General features: G+C 40.8%; 1 protein-coding gene and 1 long non-coding RNA gene across 5 annotated transcripts in view; one reads left to right on the plus strand and one right to left on the minus strand.

Annotated features, from left to right (window-relative positions):
- Positions 1–12,078, minus strand: part of LOC141768069 (uncharacterized) — a 57,047-nt gene that overhangs the window by 8,992 nt on the left and 35,977 nt on the right. For 2 of the 4 annotated variants that reach the window (XR_012593985.1, XR_012593984.1), the window contains exons 4-5: positions 7,991–8,128; positions 3,171–3,227 (exon numbers count right to left, since the gene is read on the minus strand). This is a non-coding gene — a long non-coding RNA (uncharacterized LOC141768069). The remainder of the gene's footprint in view (positions 1–3,170; positions 3,228–7,990; positions 8,129–12,078) is intronic. The other 2 variants (XR_012593987.1, XR_012593986.1) reach the window with 1 other exon arrangement.
- Positions 5,425–10,760, plus strand: LOC141768066 (uncharacterized). The gene is made up of 3 exons (XM_074635971.1): positions 5,425–6,074; positions 7,665–7,731; positions 7,866–10,760. Exons 1-3 carry the CDS (start codon positions 5,904–5,906, stop codon positions 8,237–8,239), a joined length of 612 nt encoding a protein of 203 aa, XP_074492072.1. The 5' UTR covers positions 5,425–5,903; the 3' UTR covers positions 8,240–10,760.

A 12,078-nucleotide genomic window follows, 5' to 3' on the forward strand; every position in this document is an offset into this window, starting at 1 on the left:
ACCCAGTAGCTCTCTCACAGTCCAACAGCTAACTAGCCACATCTGCTGCCTGCTTGACACCCACTGCCACCATCATTATTATCAGCCTTTTTATTACTATTCATTTTAGTTATATTTCTATTATTTATTACAGCTATTAACTCCGATAGTTGTATTATCACTCCTTTACATCCACTGCTATTGATTTTTGTTATTAATCCTACTTGTATTAGTTCTTATAGCTCTCTCTCTCTCTCTCAAAACCCAAGAGCCCGTTTCTGCTCTAGGTGTCTCTTGTTGGGCCTCTAAACTATAGAGTACGGTCTAGACCTGCTCTATATACAAAGCGTCTCAAGATAACTTCAGTTATGATTTGTTATGATATATAAAAATAAATTGAATTGAATCTACTGGTATCAAAACAGGAGGAAGGAAGTGGTAAAGTACCAAGGCCCGCGTCTTGTCACACTTGGCTGCCTCGGCCTAGTGACAATACTTCCCGTCTAAAAAGACGAGGCGCACTAGAGGGGGGCGCGCGGCAGGGACGCTGTATCACAAGAAAACAATGGTTTTGCTGACGACGTGCGTTTCTAGCTTCGTGTCTCGGTGTGATCAGCCCCTTATGGTACGTGTTCACTGCGGTGTTTTTTATTGCCTCTCTTCCCAGCATTGGATGCCTGATTGGTTACAAGACAAAAGGCACATTGAGTTAGAATCAGACGGATGAGTCGGAATGTGTGTTTTTTTTTTGGACAGGCTAGACTAGATAGACAAAACAAAAAAAGAAGAAAAGGCGGAAGGAAAGTGTTATCTGATTAATCATCAGCAGCTCACACACATCCTTTTACAAACCCCTGCACCTTCAACATGATGAGTTTAAAAGTTGGCTTGGTTCTATGATAAGCTTAAAGGCCTTGTAAAGCAATAATAAATATGCACCACAGAAAAATGCGTTACTAACCACCCAGCCAAATTTGAATGATTTAAAAAATCGCCAAGTATATAAAATTAGCTTTTTAAAATCGTTGAAAAATCAGCAGTATTCTCTGCTCTGAGACGTGGGTGTGTCCGCTGAAGGCGCTGAAACCACGTCCACAAGCAGGGACGGTGCATTCCTTCAGTAGCGGCGGCGTCCGACGGGCTGCTTGGGGCAATGTGGTGTACTGCTCGGGGGCCCAAGTCCTTCTGATCGAGGCTCAGCCCACGGACGGTGTGAGGCCGGTAACGGGTCCGGTCTTCTCGGAGTCGGGTTGTTTGGGAATGCAGCCCGAAGCGGGTGGTAAACTCCATCTAAGGCTAAATACCGGCACGGGACCGATAGTCGACAAGTAGCTTAAGGGAAAGTTGAAAAGAACTCTTGCGCAGTCTGCCCGGGGGATTCAACTCGGCGGGTTAGGGACGGCCGCTCGGTGTGGGAGGCACCGCAACCGGTTCTAGGTCGGCTTGGAAAGGCTCGGACCTTGCCGTGGACAAAGTGCTTGCTTTTGTGGTCCTGGTAGTCTCAAAGATACATACTTTGACACTTTGTCATTTTTAGATCGACAACGGTTAGTTTAAAAGTTTTCAGAGGCGGCGAGTTGTGCCGGATGCCCCTGATTTGCCTAAAGTAGCCTTGACCTCAACTTTATGCAAATGAAGAGTGACCAAGGTGACGCCCCATCTGTCGAGTCGCGCCGCCACGCCACCAGAACGCATTGCACGGCTGCTTAGATAGACAATGAATGGGAAGCGTGGAAAGGACGGAGGCTGTGGACACGTACCATTAGTCTCGTCTGTGTGATTTTAGGCCTACTTGTTGCCATTAAGTGAGATTGTTTCCTCCCACTGTCTGATTTCTGGCCATAATCATTTATCTCCTCTGTTGATTTAAACAAATAAGTGATGAAGAGCCAGTGCTAATGCAGCTTGCACATCACAACTTCAAATGATTGAAGTGGGGAGGGGTTTTCAGTTGTGGTTTTGCGCACCTGTGAGTAAGTCGGCAACATCCAGCTGTCTGAAGTTCTTATCTACCAATGTTCAAGAGCAGCTGTCTGTAAGTGAACTAAACTGTAAGCATGGCTGGCACAACATATCTGAATGTTATGATTTTCAACTTTTCACCTTAACTTCAACTTTTAACCTCGGTTTTGTGCTTTTTTTTCTCTTCACATAATTGAAGGTGCAGGGGTTTGTAAAAGGATGTGTGTGGGCTGCTGATGATTAATCAGATAACGCTTTTCTTCCACAAACTCAATCTTTCTTTGTCTTTTTTTGGCTTGTCTATTAGCTGAAATTGAAATACCCAGCCTGGCCACAAAACACACACACACCCTCATCCGTGAAAATTGAATCGATATTTGAGACCGGTGAACAGATCTAAGTGTTGTTACAGTACTTCCTCTGCTGATGGATTTCCCCATTTCAGCTAGTGCTTCTGTTACAGGTCATCTTCCACCAAGGGAGTTTATCCTTATCACTTGACATTTACTTCATGTTGTTAGTCAGTGGTGGTACCGTGGCTATAAAGTGTATACTCCTATTCTCTCATTTGAGTGAACTTTGCTGTTTTTGCTTCACCCACAGAAGGGAAACTTATTTGTGAAACCATGTGGCAGGTCCCCCCCTTTCCCACAGGCAAGATGTTCACTCACAGCTGCCCACAGTCACATCCAGCCTCTCTTTGTTTATGTGTGCAACAAGCCAGATGATGTAGGACACCTGTTTCGTTTATGCTAAGCAGGTGTTTTACTTGAGACGCGCACCAAAACATTGAAACGTTGAGGAAAACCACAGTTTATCTTTTCGGGGCATGTCAGGTCATGTCAGAGTCAATACTGAATGTGCCTTCACACGCTGAGTTTCCTGATATCTTCATTTGTGTTGACACTCACAACTAATTATTCTTTTTGTTTGTCTCTGTAGCTGCCATCATGCCATACAAAATTATTTATCATTTGACTTTTCATGCGACTTTTTTCCCCTCTCTTTGATCTCTAAATCATAATTTTTGTTACTTATCTTTCATCAATTTGTGCGCCCCTGGGGTCGGGAAGCAATAAACAAAGTGGGCTAAAAATACCACAAGAGTACTTTTAACTCATTAATTTACTACGTACCACAGACACTAGATGTCCCTCTAGGGTAATTTATGCATGTTACAGATATAATTTGGGATGGACACATTGCCACTAAAGTCATTGTAAACTCACCACTGAATATGACAGACGCCGCAGACGTCCCAACACCTATTACTGGAATATCCAAACCTGTGTGTGTAGGACAAAGATAAAGTCATCAAGTGTGACATGATGACTGTTGTCTCACTACAAGTATCACAAACATACTGTGTAAAGTAAGGCAATGAGACTAACGTCTCCAAATAAGAAAGGTACTGTACTACTAATAGATTTCACAATGAGAATCACCAGATATTGCAAAATAAAAAATCTCTTGACGCAAGGCTGAAACACCAGCAATGCACTGATGCAAGGCTGAAACAAGCAATATACTGATGCAAGACTGAAACAAGCAGTGCACTGATGCAATTTTTGATTTACCACCACAACACAGGATGGTGAACTATTTCACGAATTCCATTGTCCTTTGCTTAAATATGTATGCAGTTGTTGAGCCTTCAACTGGAAATGTTAAAACTTAATTTAACAAAAGTTAAAGAACTTCGTCCGTTTTCAAATTCATACATGTTATTCTTATGGTCAAAAATATTGGTACACACGAACAACTCTCTCCCAGAGTGCTAAAACCATAGAAATAAAATAGGAGTAAAATGGACATTCCCGTTCAAATGAACGTAGCAGGATGTCATCATGGATGGATCTTTTTTTTTTTTTAGGTACATCAAATTCCCAGTGTGAACAAGTGAAAAGCTCTTATTTAAATCATTAGGTCCTAAAAGTTGTAAAATGCACTAATAGCCGAATCCAGAGTTATTTTCCCTCTTCAGTTCATGTAAATGAGACCCAGACTGCAGAGATAAAGGAAACGCTACTGCGTCTGCTCTACAGGCCCAATGGATGCGGAAGATCGCTGGATGATCCGGGTACTTTATAACTCGGCAGTCGAGCCATTTTGGCTTCATGCGTCACTGAGCGACTCTCATAGGAATGAATGGGAGCTCGCCGCCAACGCTGTATCCAGTTCTCTTTATACATCCGTGGTTGTCACCATAACAACTAACAAGGATAAAGTCGGTAGAAGACAAGAGTTCGAGTTCTACTAAGTTAAGTTAAATAGTTTGAGTTCTTCTCCGGAAACGAAATTGAAGATGAAAAAAATCAGTTTTTGGGCAAAATTGCAAAACTTTTGGGCACCCTGGACTTCTAACCCCCAAAAGGCACAACTAGACCACACTGTCAACCATCATACCAAATTTGAAGTTCCTAAATTAAAAGTCCCATATTATAAAAAAAGTGAGATTTTCATGTTTCTTTTTTACAAAGCAGGCTTAAGTCCTATATAAATACTGTGAAAGTACCAAAACGCTCAATCCACAGGGAAATACACACAGCCCGTATTCAGAAACTCTGCATTTGAAACAAGCTGTCAGGATTTCTGTTCATTTGTGATGTCACAAATATACAATATTTAGACCCTTTACACAGATTTAAAGTGAAATATTCTAAATGTGTCCCAGTTTATTCCTGGTTGCAGTGTATGTGAATGTCATCAGCTGACAGGAAGTACACATTGACCCAAGCTGTTGCCTAGCAATGCAATTCTGTTGCAATTTTGTCTTAATTTTGTCATAATTCCGTCGAAATGCGCTAAAACGGAGCGTTTCAGACAGGAGGGTAAATACAGGCATATTCAGGCCAACAGTATGAGGAAAATAAAGTTTTTTTTCAACATTACAACATGTAAACATGTTCTAGTAGAAACACAAAATACAAGTATGAACCTGAAAATGAGCATGATATGGGACCCTTAAATAGTTTCGGAGTTCTGCTCCGGAAACGAAATAGAAGTCGAAAAAGTCCAAAATTGCAAAATCTTTGGGCACCCTGGACTTCTAACCCCCATAGCAACGGTCTACTATACAAAGCAAGGGTCTGCTATACATAGCAACGGTCTGCTATAAAGAAATTACAGACCGCAGAACGCCGTGATTGACCAATCAGAATCGAGTATTCAACACAGCCGTGTAATAAAATACAATAAAGCTCATTTAAGTATAAAAAAAAAAAAGGAAAACAAACATTCTGTGGGTTTGAAACTTACTTCTCTGGTTTCTGGCTTTGAGAAAGAGAGAGAGCAGCTCATGTTCACAAATATTGATTGAACTTTATAGGTCATGGAAATAACATATTGGAATTCTTAAACTAGGTGGTGTTCCCCTTTTAAAGGTGATAATAAAAGTATAGCCTACATTTTCCCTGCATTAAAATACTGACTCAAACTTCTTAGTAACCTCAGGCTGATTACATAAAAAATATTCCTTCATTGTAGTATGATGTGTAATGGTATCATCATACTACAATGCAGGAAACATTTTTAAAAAGTTATGATCACATGACCACTTTTGTCTTTTGGGCTTCCTAGAAACAAGTTGTGGTTGAACTCGTCTCTCCCTGACACCCCCTGATGAATATTATGGGAACATGAAGCTGACATGATGCTGTGGGAGGTTTCACTCCACTTTGTTTGTGTGCCAGCATCACACTGAGCAGTGCAGCAGCGCAGTGAGCCTGTCAGCCAATCAGCTGCCGGTGCGCTGGTTTCACTCCTGCCTCGCTCTCACGCTTTGTGTGTGCGTGTTTGCGCGTGTGTATAACCTATATGTGTGTGTGTTTGTTGCACGGGCTTGCTGCAACCCCCCCACCCACACGGTTTCTTTACAGTCACTCCCCTCCTTGCAGCTGCCCACTCGCCCTTTAAAAAGCCTCGCAGAGCTGCAGAGGCGCTCAGAGCACTGATCACTACTGATGATGATGATGATGGACCGCAGGAGGATGATGGAGGATGCTGACGGAGGAGGACGCGTGCTGGTCCACCGGGAGAGGCGCACGAGGTGGCTCGCGGTGGTCGTCGCCGTGCAGAACGTGCTGGTGACCTTGAGCCTGGTGGTCACGCTCTACGTTTACCTGGACGTTAAGGTGAGTTACACTGAGGAGTCGAGCATCTTTTTACATGTTCATCATGATGAACCAACAGTTGGTTTATCAAGATGAACATGTAAAAACTTTTTTTTTTTGTTTTTTACAACATGCTATTGATACTGTGTATAACTCATGTAAATTACTCTCATATACATCAATGCTGCTGGGTCAGTGTACATTTATTTCAAGTACACAGATTATCTCAAAATTTGATCATTTAACAACTGCATCCAGACCACTTCTCTTCATCTGCTTGAGCCAAATTAATTAAACCAAACTGTCCTAAAACCACTGCTTTAGTGGATGCAATAACCACCTAAATGGACTCTAAATATCAGACACAAACGTTTCTTATTTCAGATTTGACTATCAGCAAGAAATCTCAACAACTTTGTGCATGATCTGGGGAAAGAGCAAAAATCATATGATTTTCTTGGTGGCGATTCGTAATAAAGCTAAAATAATTAAACCAAGATAAGGAACTACCCCTTAACAAGCACCCCCTTTTTTTGTGCAGAAGTCCAAAATGTGACCAGACCAAATTGATTTAAAACTTGCAATTAGACCAAACTTATTGAGTGTCCTAAAAGCACTGCTTAAGTGGATGTATTAACCACCTACATAGACTCTAAATATCAGACACAAACGTTTGATTTCCTCAGACACATTTTATGTCTGGCTTTTTTTTGTACATATGGAAACTTCCCCCTCAGTGCAGCTTTCTTTCATTCAAACTGTGCTTGAGGAAACCGTGCTTGAGGAAACCTCTGCGGCGTGAATGCAGTAACTGGAATCCTGTGGCTGCAGACTGCATAAACAGATTTCATTTTTAATATTAGACTACGACCTCAAAAGAATTTCCTGCATTTTGAAATTCACTTTACTTTGGTAAAATTCGAAATGACCAACTGAAGAGGACTGGAAAGTAATTATAAGGGCCATTTTTTGCTTTAAGTATTCAATTTAACTAATCTTGGTATTGCAAAGCTTACAGTTGGTCGATGTTACAGTTTAAATTTGCATTGAAGCTCTTTTCCCTGTGAGAGAGCTTTGTCATGCAGAAAGATGGTTTGTTCGCTTGTTTAGGCAGCATCACTAAATTGGAGATGGACCGGTTGGGGCAGTACAGTGAGCTCATATTCAAACAGGATGCCACATTGGACCTTTCGCTATGATCATATGGAAACCGCCTTCAAAAGAGTTACTTTTACTGGTGGTTTTCAGTCTTAATCTTAAGTCTAGAGTCGTATTTAAATCCAGTAAAAGTTTGCTTCAGTCTGGTAGAGCAGAGCTGCAGAAATGTCACTATTTGGTGTTGTGTGGAGAGTTTCTCCAGATATCTTATGACCTGGATGACTGATAATCTGCATGGACATATCAGCATAGTTACTGTATAATGATCATTTTAATGAGTAACATTTGTTCTACATTTAGGCTGTGGTGTTTATCACTGCGACGCTGCTCTCACTACCATTATTAATCATCCCACACTGAGACTTTCCCTAGTTTCTGTCAGCCTGCCTCCTTTCACACTTTCACATCGCTTAACAACCGTATCAAACAAACAAGTGTGCTTGTGCTTCGCAGAGTCTAACAGCAAGAGCAGAGAAGACTTCTGAAGATAATGTACACATACGGTTTCATACAATTTCAGGTGAGAAAAATACCTTTGTTTTCTGACTCATATCAGAAAAAATTAAGTATTTGAAGTTTCTCAACAAGCTGTGTTTCAACCTTTTTTTCCCCTCATTTTCCTCTCTGTCTCACACTCCTCCTTTCACCCTTCAGACATCTCAGGAAATAGGACTCTGCAGTTCAGTGAAGTTCACAGCAACAACACGATGGGTCTGGCTAATGAGAATAAAGACCAGATCTACGTCAGATGCAATGGACCCTATGTTTTGTATATGTACCTGTGTTACCAGGCTGGCCTGGGAGAAAAGGCCAGCGGGATCCTGCAGCTGCGGGTGGTGGGAGATGAAACTCCCGTCATCTCTATCCCCCTGAACGCTTCACATGACGTCTGCAGGGGGCTCCAATGTACAGCCTACCTGAGGGTAAAGGAGATGGTTAGTCTGCACTTGTACTCCTCAGAAGGGTTCAAGATTAATAATGCGACCGTGGCCCTGAGCTATATGCTGGGGAGCCGGTGTGATTTCTGATGAGGGCACACGAACGCTCTCTGAAGAAAAAGACATGAAGATCAGAGCTGACTGGAACGAGGAACAGAGCTCGGCACTTGTGTTCATCTGCCGCTGTGAGAACAGACTCACTAAGCAGGACTCAGACTGATGGCTGATGACCAAGGGAGCTACTGTATGCTTCTGGTAGTTTGACTGTCAGCAAGAAATCTCAACAACTTGTGCATGGTCCTGGGAAAGAGCAAAATCACATGATTTTCTCGGTGGCAATTCGTAATTCTCATTTTGTTGATAGGAAATAGGTAAAATAATTAAACCAAGACAAGGAACTACCCCCTTTTTTTGTGCAGAAGTCCAAAATGTGGCCAGACCACTTCATCTGCCTGTGCCAAATTGATTAAAACTTGCAATTAAACCAAACTTATTGAGTTTCCTTAAAGCACTGCTTTATGGACTCTAAATATCAGACACAAACGTTTTTTATTTCCTCAGAAAAACTTTATTACACAATGTATGTCTGGCCTTTTTTTATATGGAAACTTCCCCCCTCAGTGCAGCTTTGTTTCATTCATACCGCGTGTGAGGAAACGTCTGTGCATGCTACTGTTCTTGAACCGTCTTGAGTAGGGCTGCACTATTACTTTCCCTATCGATTCATTTATTAGTTTCTCAGTGAATCAATGATCTGGTGTGTAAAGCATCAGATAATAGTGAAAAACGCCATTCCCCCGAGCTCAAGATGACATATTCAAATTGCTTTTTATGTCGGAATAATAGTCCAAAACCCAAAGACTAATGTTAAGACAAAGGATATCATCATTTTTTAAAAAAAAGAAAGAAAAAATGCTTGTCAATTATCAAAAAGAGTTTCTAATACTTGTGATTACAGTCATGATCCTTGTCTCTTTTAAAAAAGGTAGCTCCTTGAAGCTATCAAAAAGTCTTAGCGATACTGAACTGCATTTTACAGATGCACCTTTTTTAACAAATGTCCCATCCTGTTTTGTAAGCACTCCTTCTACAAATAAGCAACTGTTGTCGCCTTGACATTGGGATCTTAAAGTGGTTTACACAGAGAACGGGTTAAGAAGCAGTTTTGCACTCCTCAGGTGCCTTCTAGTTTAATATACACCGATCAGCCATAACATTAAGACCACTGACAGGTGAAGTGAATAACATTGATCTCGTTGCAGCTGGCAGTGTGGGGGATATATTAGGCAGCAAGTGAACATTTTGAACTTTGAACTTTGTGTTGGAAGCAGAAAAAATTGGCCAGCGTGAGGATGTGAGCGACTTTGACAACGGACAAATAGTGCTGGCTAGACGACCGGGTCAGAGCATCTCCAGAACTGCAGCTCTTGTGGGATGTTCCCGGTCTGCAGTGGTCAGGACCTACCAAAAGCTGTCCGAGGAAGGAAAACCGGTGAACCGGCGACAGGGTCAGACCCGAGGCTCATTGATGCACGTGGGGAGCGAAGGCTGGCCCGTGTTGTCCGATCCAATAGAAGAGCTATTGGAGCTCAAACTGCTGAAAAAGTTAATGCTGGTTCCGATAGAAAGGTGTCAGAACACACAGTGCATCGCAGTTTGTTGCATATGGGGCTGCGTAGCCGCAGACCGGTCAGGGTGCCCATGCTGTCATAATGTTACGGCTGATCTGTATATATAGCTAATATACCATCACTTTACTTTACTTGTGTGGTACCTACTGAATGTATATGCTATTGGTGCATTTATTCTCCTGTGAACCTCCAATCTGGGTCTCATAAACTTTCTGTGTGCTGTGTGGCTACCAAACATTTACTCAAACAGTGTTTAACTCGCTTGGATTACCAGACGGGTGGCGTTCACCACAACAACGACAGTCTCACTGACATGTTTACTTCTTTTCTTTGACTGACATGCTAACAAACATTGTCTGTTTCATCTCAATACGGGTAGAGCTGGTGCTCCTGGAGAGTTAAACACATGTCAGACAGGTTTGATGCTACAATCGCACTAACACGCAGACATCTCAGGGTAAAGACCAGAGAGGAGTCAAAGGGGAAGTTCACTCTTTTGATTGTATCTGCACGCACACTCGCACAGTGCTCTTTGTAATGTTTGTATGTGTTTCTAATTATGCTTATAGTTGTAAAGCAAGAACCAAGTGTTGGCTGTTCCTTGTATATACTGTATTAGTGAAGCTATGATATTTTCAATGAAAAGCCATGCTGTAATAATGATGAATAATACTTTTTAAAGTATGCTGTAAGGCACATTGTACTGTGCTCTTGTCAAACCATAATATAGGCAGGTTTACCATCTGGTGCAAGCTTTAAACAATATCATTATTGTTTAAATTGGTTAGTTTTGATACCACTATATCATAAATAAAATGTTTTATCAGAGATCATGTGTTCAAAAGGAGGAACTTTTTGATTTTTCAAAAACCCAATGAAAGATAAAGATTGGTAACCCCCAGTTTCATGTGAAATGATGAGAACTGCCACTGTATAATTAATCCAGGAAAATACTGTGTAGCTACCTCGTGTTGGCACTGATCACCTTTTGGAATGAAACTTTAATAAAATAAGGTTCCATTTGGCAATAAGATTCTCTTCTTTGTTTTAACTGTCCCGTCGTCTCTCTCTCTCTCTGTCTCTCTCTGTCTGGCTGCTGTGAGAGTCAGCAGTTTCATCATCATTACCTGACACGTTAAACGTTGTTTAACCAAAAGTGAAAGTGAATTGAAGAAGGAGTCCTCTTGCGTCACACAATGAACTGATGTGGCACAGGAAGATCAGTCAGTTTGTACAGCCGGAGGGCTTAAGAGCTTAAGGTTACAGTTTCAGACTCACTTCCAAAGTATTTATTTATAGTTTTTAATAAAAGGAGGGTATCGTCTGTGTTTCAAGATCTGAATCAGCAGCTTGGCTTTGTTTGGGTTGGCTCTTGTCATTTCTAATACTACATTAACAGCAATATTTCAATGGAAAGCCTGTTTAGGCACAGCAGGCTTTTCAAGACGTGTGTGGAAAATTACTCTAGGAAGCATTGTACGGTCTGTCTGCTATTTTGGTATCAGGAAAAAGGATGTTGTTTTTTTTTAGGTGAGCGTAAAAGTAAGCAAGTCAGGACACAGCTATCTTAAACACCCACACATATGAACAGGTGTGCACAGACACCGTGTTACTATAAAATAAAACCAGTTCAGATTGCATTAAATGCTGCGAGTTATGACTTATTTTTCAGAACGTTTGCAAATAAAGCCCTCATTAACCAACTTTAATGTTGTTAGTACAATACACTATTCAATCAATCAGAACTAAAATCAGACAGGTTTTTGAGAGTATGCGGTATTTGCACAGGAATGTCATGAACTGCATACTTCATATGAACAGTACGTGTTGTTCTCCTGACGACTGAAGAGAACTATTTTGTTGTGGGTTTTGGTTACAGCTACAAGCAGTAGGTATGCTAGTTATGCGACGGTTTGTTTTTCTTAGATCACATCCCAATCCACTACATCTTCATGTCATTTTCTTCGACACACTATACTATGACTTTTTCATGAAATTTTTCAACATACTATACTATGACTTTTTCGACATACTATATATTACTTTTTTTCATGATTTTTTTCGACATGCTAAAATGACTTTTTCACGAAACTTTTCAACAATCTATACTATAAGTTTTTTTTCATGTTTTTTTTCGACATACTAAAATATGACCTTTTTAATGACATTTTTCGACATACTATATAATATGACTTATTTCATGAAATTTTTCGACATACTATAATGTGACTTTTTTATATGATTTTTTACTACATACTCTATGATTTTTTTCATGATTTTTTTCGACATAGTATACTA

This window comes from Sebastes fasciatus, chromosome 5, assembly GCF_043250625.1.
Source record: "Sebastes fasciatus isolate fSebFas1 chromosome 5, fSebFas1.pri, whole genome shotgun sequence".
In the NCBI taxonomy this organism is placed as follows: Eukaryota; Metazoa; Chordata; class Actinopteri; order Perciformes; family Sebastidae; genus Sebastes; species Sebastes fasciatus.

Coding starts and splice junctions, on each gene's coding strand:
- LOC141768066 (XM_074635971.1), top strand. CDS start 5,904: ATGATGATGATGATGGACCGCAGGAGGATGATGGAGGATGCTGACGGA. Junction 6,075..7,664: donor ACGTTTACCTGGACGTTAAG/GTGAGTTACACT, acceptor TGTGCTTCGCAG/AGTCTAACAGCAAGAGCAGA. Junction 7,732..7,865: donor ACGGTTTCATACAATTTCAG/GTGAGAAAAATA, acceptor TTCACCCTTCAG/ACATCTCAGGAAATAGGACT.